Source organism: Tamandua tetradactyla, chromosome 13 (genome assembly GCF_023851605.1).
Source record: "Tamandua tetradactyla isolate mTamTet1 chromosome 13, mTamTet1.pri, whole genome shotgun sequence".
NCBI classification, from domain to species: domain Eukaryota; kingdom Metazoa; phylum Chordata; class Mammalia; order Pilosa; family Myrmecophagidae; genus Tamandua; species Tamandua tetradactyla.
This window is the reverse complement of record NC_135339.1, coordinates 84,187,920-84,211,503: the sequence shown is the minus strand read 5'-3', so window position 1 is coordinate 84,211,503 and position 23,584 is coordinate 84,187,920. Positions and strand designations below refer to the sequence as shown.

At 51.1% G+C, this 23,584-nt stretch overlaps 1 protein-coding gene and 3 long non-coding RNA genes across 16 annotated transcripts in view; all 4 read left to right on the top strand.

Moving 5' to 3' along the window:
• LOC143654380 (uncharacterized) overlaps positions 1 to 816 on the top strand; it is a 62,063-nt gene extending 61,247 nt beyond the window's left edge. Inside the window, exon 4 of the long non-coding RNA XR_013161793.1 lies at positions 217 to 816. This is a non-coding gene — a long non-coding RNA (uncharacterized LOC143654380). The remainder of the gene's footprint in view (positions 1 to 216) is intronic.
• A 65-nt stretch (positions 817 to 881) lies between these two features.
• On the top strand, positions 882 to 2,307 carry LOC143653273 (uncharacterized). The gene is made up of 3 exons (XR_013161215.1): positions 882 to 1,470; positions 1,782 to 1,908; positions 1,986 to 2,307. It is a non-coding gene; the product is annotated as an uncharacterized LOC143653273 (long non-coding RNA).
• Positions 2,308 to 6,243: 3,936 nt separating this feature from the next.
• Positions 6,244 to 15,256, top strand: LOC143653272 (uncharacterized). The gene is made up of 3 exons (XR_013161213.1): positions 6,244 to 6,345; positions 7,064 to 7,135; positions 15,029 to 15,256. It is a non-coding gene; the product is annotated as an uncharacterized LOC143653272 (long non-coding RNA).
• Positions 15,257 to 16,624: 1,368 nt separating this feature from the next.
• Positions 16,625 to 23,584, top strand: part of FGFR2 (fibroblast growth factor receptor 2) — a 102,769-nt gene continuing 95,809 nt past the window's right edge. For 6 of the 13 annotated variants that reach the window (XM_077126239.1, XM_077126237.1, XM_077126235.1 and 3 more), the window contains exons 1-2: positions 16,625 to 17,036; positions 21,015 to 21,273. In XM_077126239.1, coding sequence (XP_076982354.1) covers positions 21,108 to 21,273 — 166 coding nt within the window. In that variant the 5' untranslated portion in view covers positions 16,625 to 17,036; positions 21,015 to 21,107. Of the gene's footprint in view, positions 17,037 to 19,361; positions 20,341 to 21,014; positions 21,274 to 23,584 lie in introns of those variants that run through there. The other 7 variants (XM_077126236.1, XM_077126234.1, XM_077126232.1 and 4 more) reach the window with 3 other exon arrangements.

Sequence of the window (23,584 nt, the reverse complement as noted above, 5' to 3'; positions counted from 1 at the left end):
TTTAGGGACTGACTCAACAGAGGGTATTTCGTGGATGGGTGGGACTCATGCAATCAAAATGCAGTGGTAAAAAAAAAAAATGCAACGGTAGTCAGCCTTTGGTTCTTGAATAGTTGGCTCATGCATGTTACTTTTCAGATAGGATTTTGTTTCATATCTTCAGAATCAAAGCTTTGTGACTTTTTATTGATACACAGTGTGAATTTACTTTTGCAGTCAAGAGCCTGTTCTCTTCTGTGGCCCTCTGCACACTCTGATTTCTTGGTCAATACCTGCTGCGTTCCCACCTGATTGTAAGTTTCCAGACAACAGGGGTCATCTCGGTCACACCTGCCACTGTCCCTGACTCTGTCATGGCAGTGCTTGGGAAACGCTGGTTGAATCTGAACAACTGAATCTATGATTCGGTGGAACTTGTCCAGAGTTACTCAGTTACTTACTGTGTGTTTGTCTACACCATCTTTTTTTTCAAATGCTCCTAGTACCTCCCAGACATGTCTTATGGTGGAGACTAATTTTTGTGTTTTGCCTTGTTTTATTTTAATTATGTTTTGGGAACATCTTGCAAAAGAAAATAGAAAACTATGTTACAAGTGCAAATCAGCCGCACTATTCATCACAGTGGAGAGAGAACGCGTGTGAGAACTTTGCCATGTGCCACTCAGCTTTCCCTCTGGAGGTGCCTTATGGGTGAGGAATCGCCTTCTGGGAATCCGAGGTGGTTTTCACATTACTAGTTTGGGAGGTGTTTAAAGCGAGGTACCCACACCCATCTCCCCTGCCTTCCGAAAAGAACTGATCCAGCTGGCTTTCTGAATATGGGGTACGGTGGGCATGGTGTGTGTGTGTGTGTGTGTGTGTGTGTGTGTGTGTGTGAAATCCTTAGATCCTCGGAGGTCCAGCTCACTCAGAGAGTCCCACTGGGCTGATGAAGTACTACCTGCAGATTGTATGTGAAATCAGGCAGGGACAGCAAAGATGAATGGAAAAATAGAAGCACGCATGAGTCTCTCTATTCTCAGGACTCTATTAATGTAGTTTTTACTTACTACCCAGCTACCCATGAATTAAGCCCTAAGATTAAGCTCTGCTTTATTTAGTCCGTAGCACTGTTATTTCTCATGGAAAGCAGGCATTGTTGGAAAATGTGTTTGGAGCCTGGGACTGAAAGTGCAGAGGCGAACTGAGTCACCTGCCTGATCTCACCGGTAGACAGAGGTCTACCAGCTCTCAGCGAGGGCTTTCCTTTTACATCAGGAATGTACAAAAGGAGAAAAGAAAAAAGGCGGCTTTACCAGAAGAATGGGCCTTCAAGGCCAAGCAATTCTCCCCGTCACGTCTCACGTGCTGAGGGAAAGATGGGGGTGTTTCCTGTTTCCATGGCTTTGTCTCCCCAGGCCCTGGGTCTCTTTGCCAGTTGTGATATTGATCCAGGCTGGCTATGTGACGACTCCTTCTGCACAGTCCACTGTGAGTCCCCAGTCTGCAAAATGGTGTCACTAGCTGACGTCCTTGGGATACACAGCTGTGGGCGAGGGAAGGAAGTAGGAAACTGACCGTGATGTGGTCACCCGAAAGCCACTGCTGACCCCACAGGCAGCTCTGGAGCTTCACTGGCCCTTGGAGTTACCTCTCCTTGGGCAAGAGGCAAGACCTCTCTGTGTCCCACCCCAGCCCACCCCACAACGACAAGGGTGACCACCTGTCCCCGTGGGCCTAGAAGGGAGGGGCTTCCCGGGAGGTGGGACTTTCGGTCATAAAACCAGCATAATCCCGGACAGACGAGGATGAGCTGTCACCCTGGCGATCACCGTTGAAAGTGGCAGCCCCCAGGACGTGGGTGCCCTTGGGAGATCGGTAGAGGGCAATTCCCCACGAGGGACTCCGTGGAGTGTGTCCGCCGCCAACGTGAGCTTCTGGGTCCCCAGGGAGCTTCGGGCCTGCTTTGCAGCATCCTTCGCGGGGGCTTATTTGTTTCCTTGCAGTGTCGCAGGCTGTGTGGCGGGAGCCAGGTGGTGTGGGAGAGAGCGCTGTGACAGGCCCCGGCTCCTTTCTGGGTGTGAGGGCCACGGGGACCCCTCCTGCAGAGGTGTGTGCAGGGGGGCGGGGGTCTAAGGTTAGCCCCGAAGGCGAGAACCTGGTTGAGTCAGAATTACCCTTGGAAATCTCCCGGGAAGCGTCTGGAGGCCCCACGCTGTTTCTCAGCCCGCCCCCCGCAACCGGCTTTCCCTCCCGCTGGAGCTGAACTCTGCCCCCTGCGAGGAGCCCTGGGCGCAGCGGTTGGAGCCGTGTTGGACAGCAAGTCCTCGGTGCTGTGGGGCCCTCAGGACTTGAGCCTGCCCCGGGGAACATGGTTCTCACCCGCCCGGCTTCCACCTCCGGAGCCAGCCTGGGAAGGCGGGGGTGGGGTGGGGTGGGGGGTGGCCAGCACCCTCGGACCAGACCGTCTCTCCCCTCCCCGCCTCCCTCCGTCTGCACCCCCCTCCTCCCTCCCCGCTCCCGCCTCTACCCTCACCTCCACTCGGCTCCCTCCTGCCTCTTCTGCCCTTCCCTCCCGTCCCCCTCCTTCCGCCTCCCTTTCTCCCTCTCTCCTCCTCCCTCCCACAGCGCCAACTGCGGAACTTTGAAGTGAAACGTGCGGACAGGATGCGGGGTCACTGAACGGCCCAGAGTCCTCTCCCCCGGCCAGGGGTCAGGCCCGGAGTCTGGGTCTCTTTCCATCACCTCCTAGGTGCGACCTTGGCCGAATCCCAAGACCCCTCTGGGCTTTGAGGCCTGGCTTCTCTTCCCCTGAGCCGCACCCCTCCTGAGGGCAGCCACTGCGCTGCTCACCAGCGTGTGCCTAGCGCCGAGGGCAGGGCCCAGCACCAAGTCTGCTCGCTGTAATCTCCCGCTGCACCTTAGCAGGCGCCCAGGGAACCTGCAGGGAAGCACCTGGGAACTGCCAAGTCCCACAGGAATGAAGGCTGCCCCTGCCTCTTGGTGATGGCTCAGATCAGGGGAGGGGGTGATAGAAGCCCTCGGTTCCTTCTTGCAGCCCGAGATGGAGAAGGGGTGAAGCCAAGAACGGGGTCTCCTCCCGTGTTCGTATTCCACGAGGGGACGGAGGCATGCAAGGTGGCAGATGCTTGTCCAAGATGTCATGACCACGGTCATGAGGAGGCCTCAGCCTGAGACCTCTGGTTCCCTCTCCCCTGCCCCAGGAGGCTGGGGGCAGTGTTTGCTGGTGGCCAGCCACCTCCTCCACCCCTCTGGAAGCTCCTGGCTGGTGACACGAGCTCCTGCACCTAGCCGGCAGCTGTAAGAGAAGGATCCGCAGCTTGTCGTCTCCCTCCCCCACCTCCTAACAGCGAGCATTTCCTCAGGATGGAATTTTTACACACAGGCCCAGCTGAGGGGACCCATAAACTAGGTTTATTAACCATCTGAAAGGTGAGTGGCTGGGACCCAGGGCTTTGACACTAGGAAGAGTCAGTCAAACATCACCACATTTGTTTACTTTTTTAAGTTTCCGAGGGAATGTGTATTTCTGCATGTTTAGAGATTGGCAGCCCTGGAAAATGAAGTTTATTTATCCACCAGATACACAGCACATAAACAGCTGCAAACGGTTTCCCCTCCCCGTGTGGCCCAGGCTCAGCCTCAGCTCTGACCTGTAGGATCACTCGCTCTGCAGCTGAAAGGTGCATTTTCTCCCATGTGGGGCCCTCAGCCAGGCCTCGGGGCAGTGTCTGGGCAGGGGTGAAGAGCCTCCTTCTGGGTGCCAGGGTGGGGTTGAGACCATGGCTTGACAGCAAAAAGAGGCGGCTTCTAGAGTCCTCTATCGCTTCCAGGTCTGTCCTTATTTATTCAACACACAGTTACTGAGCTTTTCCGGGCCCTCTGCAATGCAAAGATGAATTGCCCAGCCCCCGGGAGACCCTCCCCGTGAGGGTGAGATCCTCGAGGGGCAGGGTTGTGGGGGAAATGGTGACTTCTCTCTGGGGCATCTTCCAAACGAGAACCAGCCCACCTATTTCTTCCACCCCCTCCAGCCCCCTTCTAGCGACAGCTGCCCCTCGTCCTCCAGCTCTGTTCCCATCTGGGCTAGGGGGAAGTGAACTTAAGGACGTTTCCGGAAATGAGGAGAGGTCAGGATGCTAAAGTGGTTGGAAGTCATCCTAGAGAACGATAGCTGAGGCCTTCCCTCTCCACTAAACACCACTCGCGGCTGGGGACTGCTCAGCGTTCGCACGTGCTGTAATTTATTAAATGCGGAGGTACTAAAAAAAAATGGAGTAAGATTCCTGGACTGCTGATGGAATCTATCAAAACTTCCCGCCTTGCATTTTAAGGCAGGCCAACACAATTATAATAAATGTGTGAGGGTGGCAATCAGCCAATACCCAGGGTATTGCACGTAAAGCAGACCCCAAAAGAATTATGGTCCTTGGAAGGCTAACTTGGCCAAAGTGTTTGGATGTTATTGTTTTCCTTTCTAGGAAGAACAGTTTATTTTTTACAAGATGGATTGTTATTGGACCAGGATAGGCAATTTCTTGCCTGAAAATAATTCTTCCTTTGAAACTTTCAGCCACTGAGTCAGCCCTTCTTTTATCTTCATTTCTTCCTAGCAGCATTGAGTGTTTTCTATGTGCATTTCCTAATAGAAAACCTCCTTCTGCAGCCAGCTAAACCAGGGGCAAGGACAGCACAGCATCCTTTCTCCACCTAGAATCGTTCTAACCTGCCAATGGGCAGGGTCTGGGGACGGGGGGTGGCCTGCCACAACAGGTGGGACTTACGGAGCAGGCATTCGGGATTTGGAGAAGGGAGAGAAGAGGGCATCACAGGTCACTGAACACCAGCAGAGCACAAGCGGAAAGGACAGAAGGAGGCATGAGTTTCTGAGCTCTTACCACATTCACCATGTGTTCCAGCTGATGCCCACGATGAACCACGAGTGTAAGGAACTTGACTTGTGCCTTTGCCAACTGCTACTATTCATTCAGCCCTGGCCAGAGGTCAGGCCTGTGCTAAAGGCTCTTCCAGCATGACCTTGTATTACCACCATGGCGCCACGACCCTGTGGTAGGCAGAATAGTGGCCCCCAAATTTGTATCGTGCCCTAATCCCCAGAATGTGTTATGCTACATGGTGAAAAGGGACTTGGCAGATGGGATTAAAGTAATGGACGGTAAAATAGGGGGAGTAGCCTGAGTTATCCAGGTGGGCCCAATCTAATCACATGTGTCTTTAAAAGTAGAGAACTGTCTCCAGCTGGAGGCAAAAAAGCAGCAACAGAGGGGAGAGTCAGAGACAGTGAAGGAGTGAGAAGGACTCGGGGTGCCGTTGACGGCTGTGAGAAGGGAGCAGGGCTCCTCGCTGACGGCCAGCAGGGGCGTGGCACTTCAGCCCTGCACCTGTGAGGGATGGGCTGCTGCCAACAGCTGGGAGGCAGGTTCTCACCACAATCTCCGGTAAGGAACCTTGCATGCAGCCGGGCCCTCCCAGATTTGAACCTACAGAACTGTGAGATAATGAATTCGTGCTGTTTTAAGCCATTGAGTTAGTGGGTAATTTGTTACAGCAGCTGCAAGAAACTCAAACCCTATCTAGGAAAACGGATGCAGCAATCAAAGCCTCGAGGGAATAGATGGCCTCGTCCCGATGGGCAGAGTAGGGGCTCGTGTGGGAACCCGGCTCACACTGAAATCAACGTCCGGGACTTAATTGTCTGGAGCTGAAAGAATTCGTGCAAGGGTCAAGACAGGTGAGGCGAGCCCAGACACAGAGATGTCCCCAGTGACCTGACGGTGGGGCTGGGCAGAGGGGAAGAGGAGGAGGGCAGGGGGAGCTAGGATCTCCTGGCTGTATGTGGTGGGCACGGACAGGCAGGTGACAGGCACTGGGGGCAGGGGAGGGGTGTGCCTGGGAAATTACCAGGAGCCCAGCAGGCTCCAGCAGGAAACAGGCTGGGAATCAGGGCCAGACAGAATAGCAGGGGCTGACCCTGGAAGGCAGAGGGAAGGGTGGACTGGGGGCAGGGGTGGGGTGCACATTTGTCACAGGAGGTTTGTCCACTTCCACACTGGAAAGAAGGTTTTGGTTTACCCATCAGCTCATGGTAGGACAGAGGTTGGGGTAAAGGAACCACAGCGACTACCATCACAAGCTTTATTTCCAGTCTCTCCTAACCCGGGCAGGTTGGAAAAGGGGAGCCAGGAAGACTGATGATACTTCATTCTTTGGTATGATGGCTCTGAGAAGTGGATGGCAGGTACTCCCAACAGCAGCCACCAGGAACAGGCTGCCCAGGATTGGGTTGTGACGATGGCTCTGTCTGGGCCCTCGTGACACGGTCGGGTGCATTCTCTGGGATGGGACCTTGAGAAGACCATCTGCCGTGACAAGACTCAGCCCAGAGACCTGTCCACAGCCACGCATTCCACACACATGCTTTATGATCAAACACTGTCTCATTCCCAGCGGCGCAGACGCAACCCCAGTGGTTTTAGGTTGTTCAAGAGAAAACGCTACATTATAACAGATTATCATACTTATGAACAAATGTTTAAATAATCACTTTGAAGCAGGCCCAAATCTGAGCCCCTGGATATCAGCCCGTGGGAAAACTTTACGTTTCAGATTAGGGTGCCCCTGACACTACAGGAGCTTTTCTGGTGTGGGTCCAGGATGGAAGGAGAAGGGAGCTCCCAAATCCTGCCTCCCTTGGACTAGCTCCATTCAGTGCTCCTGTGTGAGTGGCTTCCACCCTGCACCTTACCTGGTTGCCAGGTAAGAAACACGACAGCCGGTTACATTTGAATTTCAGACAAGCAACAAATGATCTGACACACTTATACTAAAAGATTATTTGTCATTTATCTGAAATTCAAATGTAAACTGGGTGTCCTGTATTTTTATTTGCTAAATCTGACAACCCTAACCCAGTGTGTCCTAAAGACAAGGCCTAGCTCCTGAAGTAAGGCTAACAGATGTCTTAATTCCTCTCAAGAAGCACACACTGGATTTTTTTTTTTTTTACAAAGAAAATGAATGTATCTTCTCCTTTTACTCAAAGGACTGGACAGAAGGGAATTTAAAGCAAATGATGCCTCAGGTGGCTAAAATGAAGAATCTGCTGACTGTTAAGGTGAGTCAACATTGGAATGATTTTCTAGGAGAATTAGAGAGTATTTGTAGAAGAAAGTCAGCAAGTACTTTGCCCTTAATGGCTTAAAAAGCTACCAGCATCAAGATTCTTAGAGGTGAATCTTGAAGAGGCTACCTCCAATATGGTGGCCTATAAATGAGGAGATGGAGGCTCAGAGGGGCTGAGTAACTTGCCCAAGGTCACACAGCAAAGGGAGGAAGAAGGAAATGGGCAGATTAGGATAGGGCTACAGACAAGGAGAGTCTAACCGTTAGCCTAGAAATAAGACCAGTTAACATGTATTGATGATTCACCATAAGCCAAACACTTTCCCTGAAGCTTCCCATTTAATCCGCACACAAACCCTGTTAGGTGTTAGTATCGTTCCATTTTACAGATGGGCTATGGTAAGAAGTGGTAGAGGGAAGACCCACTGCAGGCAGCTAGACTCCGGATCTGAGGTCTTATCCCACCCCAGGACAGCAGGACATGCAACCTGCAGACCCAAAGGCCAGCACTGGCCCAGTGTCTTTAAAAAAAGTGCCGACGTCTAAAAATTGGAGCAGTTGCCATAATCTGGGTGGGCAGCTTCTCTTGAAAGAGCAGAAGGATCTCCCTGTTGGCCTCTGTTCTGCTTCTGGACCCCACGGCGCCCTTGATAGTTCTTTCACTGGCAGTCCCCAAGGCAAAGGCATCGGCTAGCAACTCAGGCTCCTTCCCAAAACTGCTGTGTGACCTGGGCAACCACAGTGCTTCCAGGTGCCAATTTGTAAAACAGGGTCACGGTGGTGCTACCGTGACCAACACCCTTGTGATTTCAAGGTGATTCTCCACTAAAGGCCGTGATCACAGTTGCCTGGAGCATAGAAAGTACCCAATAAATGTCAGCTGCCAAGCACCTACTGTGTATTAAGGGGACAGTTGCTATGACTCCTGCAAGTGGAGGTCATCCAGGCTCTCAGGTATGGAGGTGAAAGAGCAGGGCCGTGGTCCCCAGCTCCAGGCAGGGTGGCTGGCAGAGAGCAGAGACCCAAGGCAGAAGCTGCCCTGGAATCCTAAAAGCCCTGATTCAGGACAGCGGCTGTGATGCTAGGGGAAAATATAAATCGAAAAGGATGGGTTGGGGCGGGCGGATTGGCTTTCCAAAGAGGAAGACTGAAGACTGGGCATTAATTGGCTTTAATGGCAATGGAGCCCATATCCTCTGGTCTGGAGGGCAGCAGTCCAGGAGGAAATGGGGCCAGAAGTCCAAATGGAGTGGAGGGCAGAAAGTGGAAGCCAGTTTAGGGGTGAGGGTGCAAAGGTGGTTCTCAGTCTTGTTTGTCGACCCAGTTGGAGAGATGCCAACACAAGCTGGAAATGAGGGGCCCACGTTTCAGGGAGGATGCTTGGCTGTGGACAGGATGGAAGCACCAGGCAGGAGCGCCAAGCTCGGCTGGAGGCCGCTCCCACTTCACACCCCGTCTGGCAGGATGTGGAGCCCCAAACTGCCGCTGCTCCAGCTGCTGGGGCAAGATCCGTCCAGCTGTGTCTCAGCCAGCACCTGGGATCTGCAGTAGACACACCTCAACCTCGTCGCTCATCACCTGCACTGCCAGAAGGGCTTCGGGGCTGAGGCTGGGGGCGGGCGGGACGCGCTCTCCACCCGCCTTTTGCGCGCGCAGGAACGGCCGCGGCCACACGGGGGCGCTGGCGCCCGCCGCCCACGCCTCCCTGCTCAGAGCCCAGAGAACAAAGGAGCCCCGGGCTCCGCCGCCCTCACCTGGAGCCACCTGCGTCCCGGGCGGCCAGGCCTGAATCCGGACCCCGCGAAGGAGTTAATTTTTGCTCAGCGCTGCTCTTAGAAATCTGTTAAAGAAATTCCCTCCTCCCCCAACCCCTCCTGCCGTGGCCTTTCTCTCTAGCTTGGGGACAGAATACAGGAGCGCTGGGACTCTAAAAGGCTTACTGGGTTTGTGGTTTTACGATTTGTCCTGTTCAGTTTTCTCCGACTCCTTCCCCGAGTTGACCAGGATGCTGGCAGCATCGTTTTCCCTCCCCTTAGGTTTATTAAAGTGAACTCATGTTTTGGTCGAAGTAGACACACACTCGGGAATTAGTAACAGAACAAGGACAGAAACTAAGAGCAGAGAGGGGGGAAAACAAGGCATTGCAGGGAAAAGTAACCAAGTCGGTCCTGCCCAAGAATGGCCTTTCCCCCTAGCTTCTAAATGCCCCTCATCAATGGTGGACAAAATGCTAGGAATAAGATGGGTCCCTGGGCCAGGTAAGCCCTGAAACCTAATGGTCCCAGCCTCTCCAGAACATCAGCTAGTTCCATCTCCCTACCCCACAGAGTAGAAGTAAAAACCTAAAATTGAGGAATTGTAACTCATCCCAAACTCTGAAATCTGTTCTACAACTAATTGTTGTGCTGTGCTTTGAAATTTATTGCTTTTTTTGTATATATGTTATTTTTCACAAAAAAGGAAAAAGAAAAGTAGATTGTGATGATAAAAAAATATTTATTCCTTCTAGTCTCCTATATTCTTGGAGCAGCTAGAAGGAAATATGTGAGAGGATGGCATGGTAGCCCATGACAAACTGGGATCTCTGGGATCTGTCATATAACTACTTATTGAAGAGCGCTTTGAAAACTACTACTTTTTTCTTTCTATGCTTTGTAGATAGGTTATATTATACAATTTAAAAAGTTAAAACAAAAATTCCTAGGAATAATGTGCTGCCTTGCACTAACCCTTGAAGTAGAAAACCTCTAATGATGCTAAGTTACAATTTGTCAATCAACAGATATGGCCTGTTATATACAAATGCAGATCAATAAACTGCCAAGCATGTGCCAGGTCTCGGGCATCCAGGAGTGGGAGACACAGGTGGGGACTTCCTGGGTGTTAACATTTAACATCCCCCCCAATTAATCCTTCCCCCAAGGTCATTTTATACTGGGTTTTCTCCAGGGCCATGCCTGCCTTTCTCTCAGTGGGTTCAGGAGCCTGGCTGAGTGTTCCCGAGGCGACTGAAATCCCCCCCGAGATGAATTCAGAGCCAACGGAGATTTCCACAGAGAACAGGGGAGCTGCATCAAGTAGGCCCCAGACTCAGAAGGTGATGCGGCAGGCTGAGTCGCTGAATTGGTTCATTTGAGGAAGGCTAAATGTTGCATTTGTTAAAGATCTGTCAATGCATCTGCAGTGTCCCCCTGGGCTGGTCTCTCTTCTCCCTCCGCAGTAAGCACTGGGAGCGGCCTTGGAGCGGTCAGAGATGGTGAGAAAATGGGCGTTGGGGGCAGGAGGCAGGGGCAGCCCCTGGACTCCTCTGTTTGAGGGGGTTCTGGGGGAGGAATGCATTGAGCCTGGCTAGTTGGAAAGAAGAGGAAGGCGGGTGGGGGTGGGGGGCACTCTGCAGCGCCGTCCAAGAGAACGCTGTGGCGGCGAAAATCTTCCGTCTGCGCTGTCCAATGCAGCAGCCACGTGTGGGTGTCATACTAGAAATGCAGCTGGTATGACTGAGAACCTGAGATTATATCTAATCTTGACTAACTTAAATTTAAATAGTCTCACTGGCTGGTGGCGTTGGACCTGAGTTGGATAGCGCAGGTCCAGGCAGTGATGGTGATGGGGTGGGAAGCAGGGGTACAGTGGAAGGTCATCCCTCATCCTTAACCTCTGCCCAAATTGCCCCCACGCTGGCTAAAACCATGTGCCTATTTTCTCTGCAGCCTGCTGGGAGGCCGAGTCGTGGAGGGTGGGGGCGGGGGAGTCCTGGAGGCCAGCAGTGACATGCCATAAATTGCCTTAAACAGCAACAGGCCGGGGATGAGAGGACTTTTCCGGTAGATCCCGTTACCGGGAGCTGAGGGGTCAATAGCAGAGAGCCTAGGCTATGGTTTCAGAGTACTTGAAAGTAGACGGTGGCTTCCTGTAGCACCAGGTACACCACTCAGTGATGGGTGAATGACAACTTGATGGGTGAATGACAACTTCACAGCTTCTTTAGACCATGCCAGGGAGGCAGGGACTGTTCAGAGATGGTGGGGGTGGGGAGTGTTGGAGATCATAGATAAATGTATTTTTAAAGCTTAAAGACATGCCATCTGGCCATTCTGGCCAACCAGGGAATTGACTGATCAGTTTTCCTTGATCTGTTCAGGTTGGCAGATGCCAAGTGCCAAAGCGCAGAACTGGCGCCATGGCCGTGAGAGGAGGCGGAGCGAGGGGGCAGCGGTGAGGCTGAGTCCACGCTGTTGCGTGCCAGCGGGGTTTCCCCCAACTTTTTTTTCTTTTATGAAATTATTCAAACATTTGAAAAAGTTCAAAGAATAATGCAACACCCACCACCTAGTTTCAACAGTTAACATTTTGCCTGATGTGCTTTATCTAAGTGTTTCTGCCTTTTTTTTCTGAACCACTTGAAATTAAATTAAGTGTTTTGACAGGGATTTGGTTTCCTACAAAACCAAAGTGTCATGATCTTACATCAATAAATTAACAGCAATCTCTGATAATATCCAGTCCATGTAAAATGTTTTCCAACTACCCTTGCACATCCACCCCCTCTCCCTCAAACACTATCTTTTATAGGGATTTTGCTTTTTATGAATCAGGATGCAATTGAGTTTCCTATACTGCCTCTGGCTATGTCCATCCATTGCATTAAAACAAACAGAAAAACAGGTCTGATGGTAATTGTTAAATGAAACCTTAGGAGTTTTTAAGAATATCCTATTTCCATTTACTTTTACAATACCATTGATAAGAATCATTCTGTGATCCATGAGTGTGGGCTGTTAATTCTTGCACTATTTTGAAAGCTATGAAAATTTAGCTGATGAAATTGTAGGTGTGAAAAAGAGGGGTCTAACAATTTTATGCTCCTGAACCTGAAGGTTCTTTGAAACATGAACAATAATAACTCTGTTTCAGTTTCCTAGCTGCTAAAACAAATACCATACAGTGGGTTGGTTTACCAAAAGGAATCTATTGGCTAGAAGGTGTCTTCTGCCTGGCAGTCTTTGGGGTTCCTTGGCTTTTCCGTCACATGCCAGTGCACATGGCGATGTCTTTTCCTTTTTCCTCTGGGTTCTGTCGGCTTCTGGCTTCTGTTCCCTGTGGCGTCTCGGTCCCTCTGACTTTTTACTCTGTTTATAAAGGACTCCAGCAATCCTCATTAAAGCTGCCCCTGATCCAGTGGGGCCCCACCTTAACTCAAGTAACATCTTGAAGACCTCTTATTCACAATGGGTCCCAACCCACCCTAATGCCAGCCAAGACTAAGAACATATCCACACTAGAGCACACAGTTCCATCCACCACAAGTTCTAACTTGAATTCTTTTCGCAGCACCTAAAGAGACAAATGTAGGCTGAATTGACTGTGACTGAGTAGTTGTGTTCTGGAAATATTAACATTTTTGGAGGCCAAGAATTCTACTCAAATATCTCAGTTCCACACAGAGTTGAACCTAGAAAGAGCCAACCACCCCCACCCCCGGCATGGGTGAGAGTGTTTGGCTTGCCCTGGTGGCCTCTGGAATAAACCCCAGCTTGGTCAGCAGACCAGACTCCTGGGTCCCCTGCCATTAACTAGTGGGTGGCCTGGTGCCCCTCACTTCTCTCTGTGCCCTGCTCTCTTCCCTGTAAAATGTAGGGGACAAATCAAACGGTCTTTAGGATTCAACACACACTTCCTCATGGTGGGACCCATCTCCTTCTGAAGACCTCCCTGTGTCACTCAGGTCCCTTGGAAAGCTAGTGAGCTGTCAGCATGGGCCATAGTGGCCCTTTCTGTTCAGATGTTCCTCGCAGTTTTAAGGAAGCTCTTCCTTTGGTGCTAACTATGTTCACCAGTGTGAAAAGCATATTCTCAGCATGACCTGCTCTGTCCTCATCACCAGCCCCAGGACTGCTCTGGGGAGCAGAGGATACCCGATGTAATGCCTTAACTGTGTTTGGCCATGGCTGCATGGCTTCTCTGGTGCTACCTCCTTAGACATCCATTCAGATGACTCAGACCGCCTTCCTAGGACGCAACCTCAGGTGGGCCTCTGCTGGGCACCCCAGGCCTTTTGCTGTGGGATGCAGCAGTAAAGGTGACTGCAAAATACCAACCAGGAATTATGGTGCTAACAGGCCTTTCACTTAAGCATTTTCCTTTCATGGTCCTGGGAAGTGGGGATAATGATAGTAAGTGCTAGGCTCTGCTTTAAGTGTTTGTCACCTCCTAACTCATTTAATCCTTTAGTAACCCTATGAGCTAGGTACTATCAGTGTCCTCACTTTATGGGTGAGAAAATGGAAGGCTCAGAGGACTTCAGCAAGTTGCCCAAAGTCACAGAGCTAGAGTGTCTGGAGCCTTGAAGCCTCTCACCTTAAGGAAGCAATGCCCTCTTGACTCAAAGCGAGATTCATCCAGGAGGACTTTCTCTCCAGGGAAGTTTTGGCTTTGATTCAGGTACAGTTCTAGGTTTAGGCTCACTGATGTTCAGTGGTGGAATTGATGTTTTTGCCTCGGTTACATGTCACAAGCTTCCTGGAAATGGCCTGTGCCTTCTGGGATCTGGCCCCTTCCCTCTTCCAGAGGGAAGTCCTGGCAATCCTATATCCCTCCTCTCTGCATCTTCCATGCCAGGGATGCCAGTGCACACAGCTGAGAGGTACTTGGAAGAATGCAGTCCCTAGTTTTGCCACGTCCAAATGCTCGGACGTTAGCATTTCAATGTCAGTTGCTTTTATTCATCTAACTTTCCTATAGGGTGTAGGGATAGCCACCCATTAACAAACAAATTATTAAAAGAAAAAATCCGAATCATTAAAGCAGAGGAGCCCGTGGCAGCAAAGTTCCCCACCCCCTTCCTTCTTTTCTCTTCTCTTCACCAGTGGGCTAGAAGCACAATTGGCTTCTTGAAACTTATGGGGCATTGGAGTTCTGGTATCCTCATTTTCCTTCCTTCCCATTGATGTATCATTACTACGGTGAAAAAAAGAAGGGCTTCTCGAGGGCTTTTGAAAAAAAAAAAAAGGGTGCCTACTCAAGACATTTTGTAAAGGGGGGAAAATTGTGAAGAAAAGGGGCCTCGGCAGGGGGTGGAGGGGTTGTGAATGTGGCCTTGTCTGGCCGTTCTTTCAGCTGAAACCTGGTGCCGGGCGTTCGTAGTTCAGTTCAAACTGTCACCTTTAGTTCTTGATGGTTTTCTGCCCTCGCCCCTGAACCTCAACAGATTGGGGCTTATTTACCTATTCACACTCGGCCGTGCAAGCTCATTAATAGGCTTATTAGCAACACCATTCACGGGAGGCCATTGACAAAAGGGGTTCCAGCCACTTGAAGAGGGAAGAGAAAAAAAAAAACTGTAAAGAGATTATTTTCTCATTCAGAAGCCTCGCTGGTGTGAAAGCTTGCCTGGACCCTCTGAGGTCACTTGAAGCCTAAATATGATGACAGAATTGATTTAAAAAAAAAAATTCCAAACATGCTTTTGCTTTTCTCAAAACTGAAGAGTTTGCCATTGCGAGCTCCGCACACTTAAAAATGAGCGCTCTCAGGAGAATAAGGGGCTTTGATGGATTGGTGTCCTTTCATCCCTATAAAGAATAAATTCTGAAAACTGGACCTGGACATTAAAGTAGGTGTTCTTATTTGTCATTTTCAGCGGAAGGCTTCCTTTCCATTCAGCGTACATAAAGCTAGTGATGAATGGGGATAGGTACTAGGCTTCCTGCACCATTAATTTATGTGAGAATGTGTTAACAGCATTTTCAATGGCTGATGGCTGTGTTGCAGGATGGGAAAGGAATCTGTCCGAGACACTCGAGTTTCCCATTGGCGGGGAATAGAAAGATATAAGTGCCAGCTCCCAGTAAGCATGTATTCAGCCCCATCTCTTTTGTGATTCCAGGTCTGAGAAGCTGAAAATGCATTGGTGTGGTCAGTGACGCATGGCTCTGCAGTCTTGGTCGTGAAAAGCTTCTAGAACTGACCCAGGATAGAGAGCGTTACCAAAAATATACCCCGCCCATCAAGCATGATCATTTTGCTTGAGAGTCAGACTACTATTTTTACTGATAAATTTCCAAAATATCATTCCATAGCTCTTTGCCTGTAGCATTTAAACGGACTCATTACTCCTGGCTTTTAAGAAATTTATGTAAAAGTTTTCTATGATGTATTGTGAATAAAAATGATATTCGAATGATATGGCACCTTGAAAAACTATTTTTGCTAATGTTGTGAAGTATGTGATGTTAGTGACATTTTTGCATTTTTACGTGCAAGAACAGTCGATTTTCCAGGTCAGTTTGTTATTATCTATCTTTAGGCCTCAAAAGCATTCTAAAACACCTCTTGGTTTAATGACCTTTTCTAAAGAAATATAATTGAGGTTTTATCTACAGTGTATTGAACTGGAGCTCGACTGCTTAGAAGCTGGATGAGTGAGGAGGGACGGAAAGTATAATAGAAAATGAATTATTCTGAAGACATAGCCTAGTGAAAGAGGCAAATGGAAAATATGAACTTTAATGAGTAACTGCTTGGTATCTGAACAATCTGATTTTGCAGTTGAATTTAAGTACAGAGAAGGAATTAAATTGTTCAAGGTCATATAGTCACTTATGGCAGAGTTCAGTCTTTAGAAACTTTTAAATTATTTTCACTAATCCAAATGTACATTACTAAGCAACAAATGCTTCGGTGCAGTTTTCCCACTTTTTAAAATAGCGCCAGATTCAAAGTCAGGCTCTGCCAGTAACCAGCTGTGTGTCCCTGGGCAAATTACTTAACCTCTCTGACCCATGTTTCCTCATCAGAAACTGGGCATACTACTATGCTGGGTGGTTGTGCAGATTAAATAAGATAACCTACTAACCCACTATGTGCCTGGCACACAGTAGGGTCTCCACAAATATCAGTTTCTTCTATTGTTTTGAAGGACAGAAATGCAACGCCCTGCAAACAGTTTCAAGTTGTTTCCTCCAAAAGTTTCAGTTGCACTAAACTTCCACCCCCGATAGTCCCATTTTCAAGTCCATTTAGGGGCAGAGCAGGCATTGTGCCATTTGTTGTCTGGTGTGCAATAATACTTAATGAACCCCCCCCCCCCCCGACAAGCAAACCGTTGGGCACTTTAACTCCCGAGGGAAGGAAGGAGGAGAGGGCGCAGGGCGCGGGAGTCAGGCCTTATTAATGGGGCGTATTGTAGCAGTTCTCCGTGCAGCTCGTGGCCGCGTCCCTCGCCTTCCCGGCCGGGGTCTGCGGGCCGCTGGCAGGCGTCGGGCGCAGCGCGGGGCGCGGGGCTCGGGGCGGCCGGGTAGAGCGGCGCTGATTGGCAGAGCGGACGCCGCCGTCCAGGAAACGGCTCGGGTTTCAGCGGGGGGCGTGACCCGCCGGAGGAGGCGGCGGCGGCGGCGGCGGGCGGAGGTGGCAGCGGAGAGCGCCGTGGAGAGCCGAGCCGGGCGGCCGGGCTGGCTGGCGGGCGAGCGCGGCGGCCGCACAAAGCTCGGGGCGCCGGGGGTTCTGCGGGCGGCGTACCTGGCCCAGCGCGGCGACTCGGTTTCAGGCTGGCGGGGCCCGGACGCGAGCCCCGGGGACTCGAGGCCGCAGCTTTCCTGCGCGTTCTGACTGTTCGCGAGTGGCGAGCAAAGTTTGGTCGAGGAGACGCCAAGCCCGAGTCCTTTCTTCCTCTCGCTCCCCAAATCCGAGGGCAGCCCGCGGGCGTCATGCCCGTCCTCTTCCGCAGCCTGGGGTGCGCCTGAAGCCTGGGAGCTTTGACGCCGGCGAGGACCCGAGGACGACTTTGTTTTTGGAATTTCCCCTGAGGGGTCCCCGAGCTCGTCGTTTGCTCCGTCCCGACCCACTTCGGCCGCGGGGAACGAGCAGATCGCGAAGGAGGAGCGTGGCCATTCAAGGTAATCGCGGAGCGGGGCACCCGGGCAGCCTCGCCAGCGGGGAAAGTGGGCGCCGTGGGAGCCCGGGGCGTCGGGTGCACTGACCCCCGGAGGAGGGTGCGGGAGACCTGGCGTTGGGGAGGGCGTCCCCTGTCCCACCTCTGGCTGCCCAGATGATGGGGAAGGAGGTTACGTGCTCACGGCCGGCGTTTGCGAACTTCTGTCTCCAGCACCCCCACCCAAAGGGTTGGCATCTACCGCTGGCGTTGACATCGCCCCCCCGTGTCAGTCTCCCGCGGGCTCAGTCCCGCCGGCCGGGTGGGTTCCTCCGACCGCAGAGAGGGCGTGTGGGATGGGCGGGCGGCGGGGCCGCCTTTCTGGGGGCACGGTCCAGGGGGCCTGGAGGGGCATCTTCGGAGACCCTCACCGCAAGGCTTGGGGAGCGCCCTCCCTGTCCCATCCAGATTCAGGCAAGGGACCCGTTCCCTGGGAGGGCGCCGCTGGGGTGGGGCTGCCACTTCCCCGAGGTGATGGCGATGCCTCGGCTGAGGAGCACCTCAGGATAAGGGGCGGGGGCTACTCCGGTTCCGCGATCTTGGTGCCGGGCCCCCCTCGGCCGCAGCCGCCGCCGGCGCTGGTGCCTCGGGTGTACGGATGAGGGCTGGGAGGGAGCGCAGCGCGCCCGGGGCTAGGGGGCGGACTGGACCGACTTTTTCTAGTTCGCCTGCAGCCGCGCGGAGATGTCGAAAGCGCAGGCGAGTTTTAACTTGCGCGCTCATTCTTTCAGCGGTCGGGCCGCGCTGGGGAGTCCAGCCCAGGGCTCCGCGAGGCGCGGGCCGGCGCCCTGCGCAAGGGACTCGGGCGCGCGGGACCACGAGCCTTCCCCGCGCCCCCCCCGCAGCCGGCTCCCGGGCGAACCCTTCCCGGGGTCTTCCTTCCTCTGGGCCAGATCTCTAAAACCGACCCTTAAAGCCGAAGCTGCTTTCAAACCCGAGGCTCTCATTATGTGTTTGGTGTGAAACGCTATCAACATTTAAAACCCCATTGTCCCCCCCGGGTCCCAAATCCCTGTAAATCTTCCACCAGCCTCGACTCATTTTCATCTGAAAAGCCTGTTTAGTTTGAATAGAAAAGCAATCAGGCGCCCCTCTCCCTCTCCCTGGAATGTCAATTAAAATGCAGATTTCTCTGAGCTCTTTAGCTGCGGAGAAAGGGGGGAGAAAAAACAGGATATTCCAGGCAAACAAATGAAAGAAATGCTACCATGAACCGGGGTGTCGGTGGTGCGCACCCCGAAGCTGCCAGCCAGTTCTCACTGTCTTGCAGGGAGAAGATTGCTGCCGTGTATCAGCCTGTATATTTTGTTTTTGAGATTTCAGTGTTGTGTGTTGAGGAATTCCCTCTCCCTGTTCCATGTCTGCAGATGTTACACCTTACCCAGCGTCCTCCCGTTCTCAGCTCTGGAGGGAAAGGAGGGCAGTGCTGAGACTTACACTAGGGAATGGGTCTTCCTCTGGGGGTGCGGGCCCCCACCCTGGTGGGGCAGTGTTCATTTTCCAGGTGAGACGGCTCCCCTGAACAAAGCACCCGAGTTGCTCAGCAAGGGGACTGCCAGTGGTGGACAGGTCAGTTAGGTCACTTAGGTCCTTTAGGTGGAAGCCCAGAGAACGCCGGCCCCTGGCATTGGCCCTCCTTCTGGGGGTGGAGGGCTTGGGATTGTGGGAAGTTGAACTGGAGCTGCAGGCCCACCGGGGACCTCTCCCCAGCCCGTTTCTCACTGCAGGTCAGTTTGCCTGTCTTTTGGGGTCAAGCTTGTGCAGAGGTGAAAACGGACTAGGGGAGCGGGTGGCAGTGAAGAGCCATCCATCAGAGGGAGGGTGACAACTCCTCCCGCGCAGGCTGAGAATAGAGTTCCCTTTCAAGGGGAAAAATAAACACGCTGGGGCTTTCACTGGGGCTCAGACTCCAGGAAGGATTACGGTATTGTAGGCAGGAAGCCGGGATTGTGGCAGCCAGCGGCATGCTGGGCCTGTGTTCCCAACACCAAGCCTCGGGACCTAATTATCCTGCCTAGGAGGTCGTGCCATACTCTGTCCACTCCGGTGAGGGGCTGCGGGAACCTGCCGCCTAAGGGCCCAGCCGTCCTGAGAGGTGGGGACAGCCAGCTGCGGGGCCCGGACCTGGAAATGCCGCAGTTTGGATTTCTGGTGGAAACTGGTGGGCGAGTGAGTCGTGAGTTCAGGTTTGACCTGGGGCACTGTCCACTCCTCCTCCCCCCCAGGGCTAAGGAGGCTCTTTTGGGAAGGCGCAGGGTTAGGGGTAGGGTGGGTTGAGGTGCAATCTCCTGTTAGGAGTTAAAGCTGTTCATAAAGTTGCATTGGAAGAGGAAATTCTCATGTACTCTGCAATTGATCAGTAAATTGGTGAGAATGTTTGCATTCTTTCCTCCCACATGTATGTAGAAATAGACACAGAATTATCTTTTGAGGCTTTAAGAGGAAAGAAATATCCTTCAAGGATCTGAAAACACAGCGTGTACGTACACTTTTCTTGCTTTTCCTGTAAATTCCTGTTTCATACGTATTTTCTTTGAAGCAGAGGTTTTCTTTATCCCCCACTCCCTTTGGACATTGTGTGCCATCCTCTTTGCCCTCACCCAGTTTTAATCCTCAGTCAAGGCTAAAAGGAGCAGTTTCTATGGTGTAGCTTTGGGAAATGCTCAGGCAGTGTTGAAATTCTGTGTCATAACTTGAAGCATTAAGTCAGCATGTAACACGGGGCAAGGCACGAGGTTTAGTGATTTTATGGTTTAGGAATTTTATATTACAAGCCACCCCCACCCCAGTCTTATAAAATGAAATTAATTCACGCAGTTCATGGAATTTGCAGACTGAGGTTATTGTACCCTTTCTTTGTGATGGTTTTAATCAGATTCTCCAAAGTTCATGCATTTCGACTGTACACTTAGTCATTGAGGATATCGAACGAACTTAAAGTTATCTGGAATATTTTAAGTTCGCTTTGAAATTTGTCTTCGCCTTTTAAAAACTTGGAACAAGTGGGTGAACAAAAATACTAAGTTGAGCGCCCCCTTGGAACTCTACTCTGTAATTTTAGCCAGTGGTTAGCATATTGAAAGATACTGCCCCAATCACATACATGCCAATAATTTGCATATCATCATCATCATTTTAAATAAACTCTCCCATTATTCACCTGGAAACCGGAGTTTGCATCTGCTCTGTTTCTTAACTGTGTACTAGGCCTGAGGCTAGTGGAAGGGGATTCGGTCTTCGAATCCCATTTTGGATCGGCTGCTTTGAATGTATTGATTGCAGTTCCTTTCATTCTTCCTAAGAGGCTGTTTGGCGAGGGATTGAAATACACTTGCACATTTGAAAATGAATCCTGACAAGTGTACATTGGTGGGAATTTTTTTTTTTTTTTTTGCAGCCTTCCTGGGATGAGCTTTTTTTTTTTTTTTTTTCTGGTCTCCTTTCCTCCTGGGCACCACCCTGAGGGGGTCAGAGCTCTGAGCTGCAGCCCAGCAGAAACACCCAGGTCTAAGCAGGTGCCTGGTGGGCTCGGCTTTCGAAAGCCTGGTCAGACCGAGAGAAGTTAACGAGGCCGCTTCTGCAGCCCCAGCATTTTTAACCTGCTTTTGTAGTTGCCCTTGAAACTAAGGTCACATTGCTTCTGCGTTTTGAGGGCGATAGAGGTGATAGTGGACAGTGAAGGAAGCACATTTTACCTGACGGGAGTGGCCGCCTGTCCTTTTTTATCTGATGTTTTTTGAAAGACCAGCTTAAGGCATTTTGCCCAGGGGGCTTGTGGAAACACCTGGGGAACCTGAAGCCAGGAGGCATTTGCAGATAATGAAAAATGACTTAGTTTTCACATGTTCGAGAGGCTCTGGGAAACCCTGTTTGAGCCCCCTCGGGTTTAAGTGAACTGGCTCTGGGGAAGATTTCACTGACTCGCCGCGTCTCTTTCCTCTAGTGGTCGCAGCAGCAGCGGCCGCCGCCTGGTTCCGGAGCCCCCCGCGGGCCGAAGGCGTCGCTGGCGGTCCATGCCCGCAGAGGCCGGGTGCAGATGGGATTGACGTCCACATGGAGATACGGAAGAGGACCGGGGCTCGGCACCGTGGCCATGGTCAGCTGGGGTCGCTTGGTCTGCCTGGCCGTGGTCACCATGGCAACCGTTTCCCTGGCCCGGCCCTCCTTCAATTTAGTTGAGGATACCACCTTCGAGCCGGAAGGTCAGTCATTTCATTTCGCTTTTCAGGGTACCAGGTTCGTCTGGGGATTTGTCCGTTTGCAAGTGGCATTTACGGACTAAGGCCCGCTTTGGAATCGGCTGCCCTTGTGTTGTCCGGGAGTCTTCTGAGTACAGTTGAGAGTGACCTCTTCACCAGCACCCCCCAGCTCCCCCCACCCAAATCCTAGATTACCTGAGAGATTTCCTTGCTGCAGCAGTGCAGGCAGGATGGTGTAGTTTGGTGGTTTTTTGATGTGTGTGTTTCTCTGTGCTGGGTGAGGGAAGCGGTGCCCAGGAGAGCTGCGGAGAAGGAACTTGTCTGCAGATGAATGCCGTCTGTAGCTGCCTGCAGTAGCCTTCCTGCTGGAGGAGAATCTGAAGAATTGCTCTTTTTTTTTTTTTTTTTTTTGACAAAAGGAACCATTAAAAGAAATTGCCAACCTCTGACATGCTGACATTTTCTTTTCATTGTCTAAAGAGATAAAGAAGCTTCTGAAGTTTGGTACAGAGATGCTTGGTATTATATTAGACTTTTTTTTCTTAAGCTATTATAGTTCCTAATACTTAAGCAGTGGTCACAGCCACAGATTCTACTTAGGTAAATTAGAATATATAGATACCACAGTATTACCCACATCTATTCGAACTTTCAGATCTAACAGGGTGTGTGTTGGTGTTTCCAGCTTTGGAAATTTAATTTGAAAGCCTGAGGCCCATCGTGAGGTCCCAGGGAGACTGAATTGTGTAGCTGGGCAGATTTGGAACCTCACTCTCAGGTCCTTCTGAGACCACGTTAGCCAAGTCTCTACTTGGTGCAGCATTGAAATCTGTCATCAGTTGGAAATATTGATAGCTGAGTTATTTTTCGAGTGGTAATCCGAGAATCAAACGGCAGATCCCAGCACTCATCGCCACTTAATGAACCTGTTTGCTGAGAGCCCACCTGGTACTCGCCTGACTTCGGGAGCCCACCGCGTTCCTGAGTGGTCTGGGGTCAGCCTGCCTCTTCTGGGAACTCCCCCTGGGCAGGGGTGAGTGAGCAGCAGGCTGACCCAGGAGGGCAGGCTGGAAGAGGAGGGAAAGTGCCGCCTCCTTAGCATGGCCAGGGCAGAGCGGGAGGGAGGGCTGTGTTCCCACGGCTGCTGAGAGCTCTGAGACTGGTGGGCTCCCCCCACTGAAGACCCCCATGCGTGAGACATTAAAGGATGAGGACAGATCTTTTTCTGCATGGCGACACTCATCACCTAAAGCCATCGTATGGGTGAGACTGCTGCACTTTTCGTTTATTACGCAGAGGCACGGAAGCTTTATAATTAACAGGTGGGGTGGCAGCACCCAGGCTTCCGCAGCTCGGGAAGGGAGTCTGGTAGGAGTTTGTTTGACGTTTTTACAGGCTACACCTACAGACCCCTGTGGAACTGTCTCCTTAGGACATGTGCCATGATGAGGATGAATGTATCTTGCCATGGTGATGGATTTTTAAAGAACTGAATGTGAGGGAGAAGGTTCCTGGTTTCTGAAAGTCATGCCTGTACTTCTTTAATTTTGCTAATAATTAAAATGGATGTTTCCCTAATTGCTGGTTTTCCCCTGAGTGCATGGCTCAGCACAAACGGCGGAAGCTATGCTGGGATTTCTTACGATGTGGGCTTCAGGAATGGGCCAGGTTAGGAAAAAACTGTCATTTTCCATTAGAATTTTCAGGGCAGCATCGTTGTGAGTTTATTTCAACACAAAGCGTAAAATGGCCCTGGAGGGTTTCTTTTACCATATTTAATTATTGAAGAAAGTTTAAAATACATGTGTACACATAGGAGAGAGGTGAAGCAGAGACGGAAAGAACAGAGGGAAGGGATGGAGTCCCCAAATGGTTCTTTGTGTAAAGATTTGTGTCCAGCAATGTGGGAGCATTGTTCAAAGCAGGTGGTGGGTCTTGCCAGCTTGGGCTCTGTGGATGCACTTGGGATGGGGGCTGGGCATGAACTCCCGAAAGTTGTAGGTAATATTTTGCAAGTGTCCTTTTGTGTATTTATTGGGGTCCATAGTGTTTTAGGAGATTTGCATCCATGTTGTGTAATGTGAAAAAATGTTTAGAGGAAGGAGCAAAACCTGCAAAGAGGAGGCTTTGGAAAAGCATGTGAGCCCTAGACCTCAGTTTCCCTTTCTGTCATCTGAGGGATTGGTAATGAGCTTTTAGGGTTTCTTCCAGCTTTTACATTAAATGAACATGAACACCCTCAGAAGTCTTCTGACAGCCTACCTCCAAGAGGTTAGACTGGATTACAAAAACAGGTAGCACAGGGCCTGGTGTC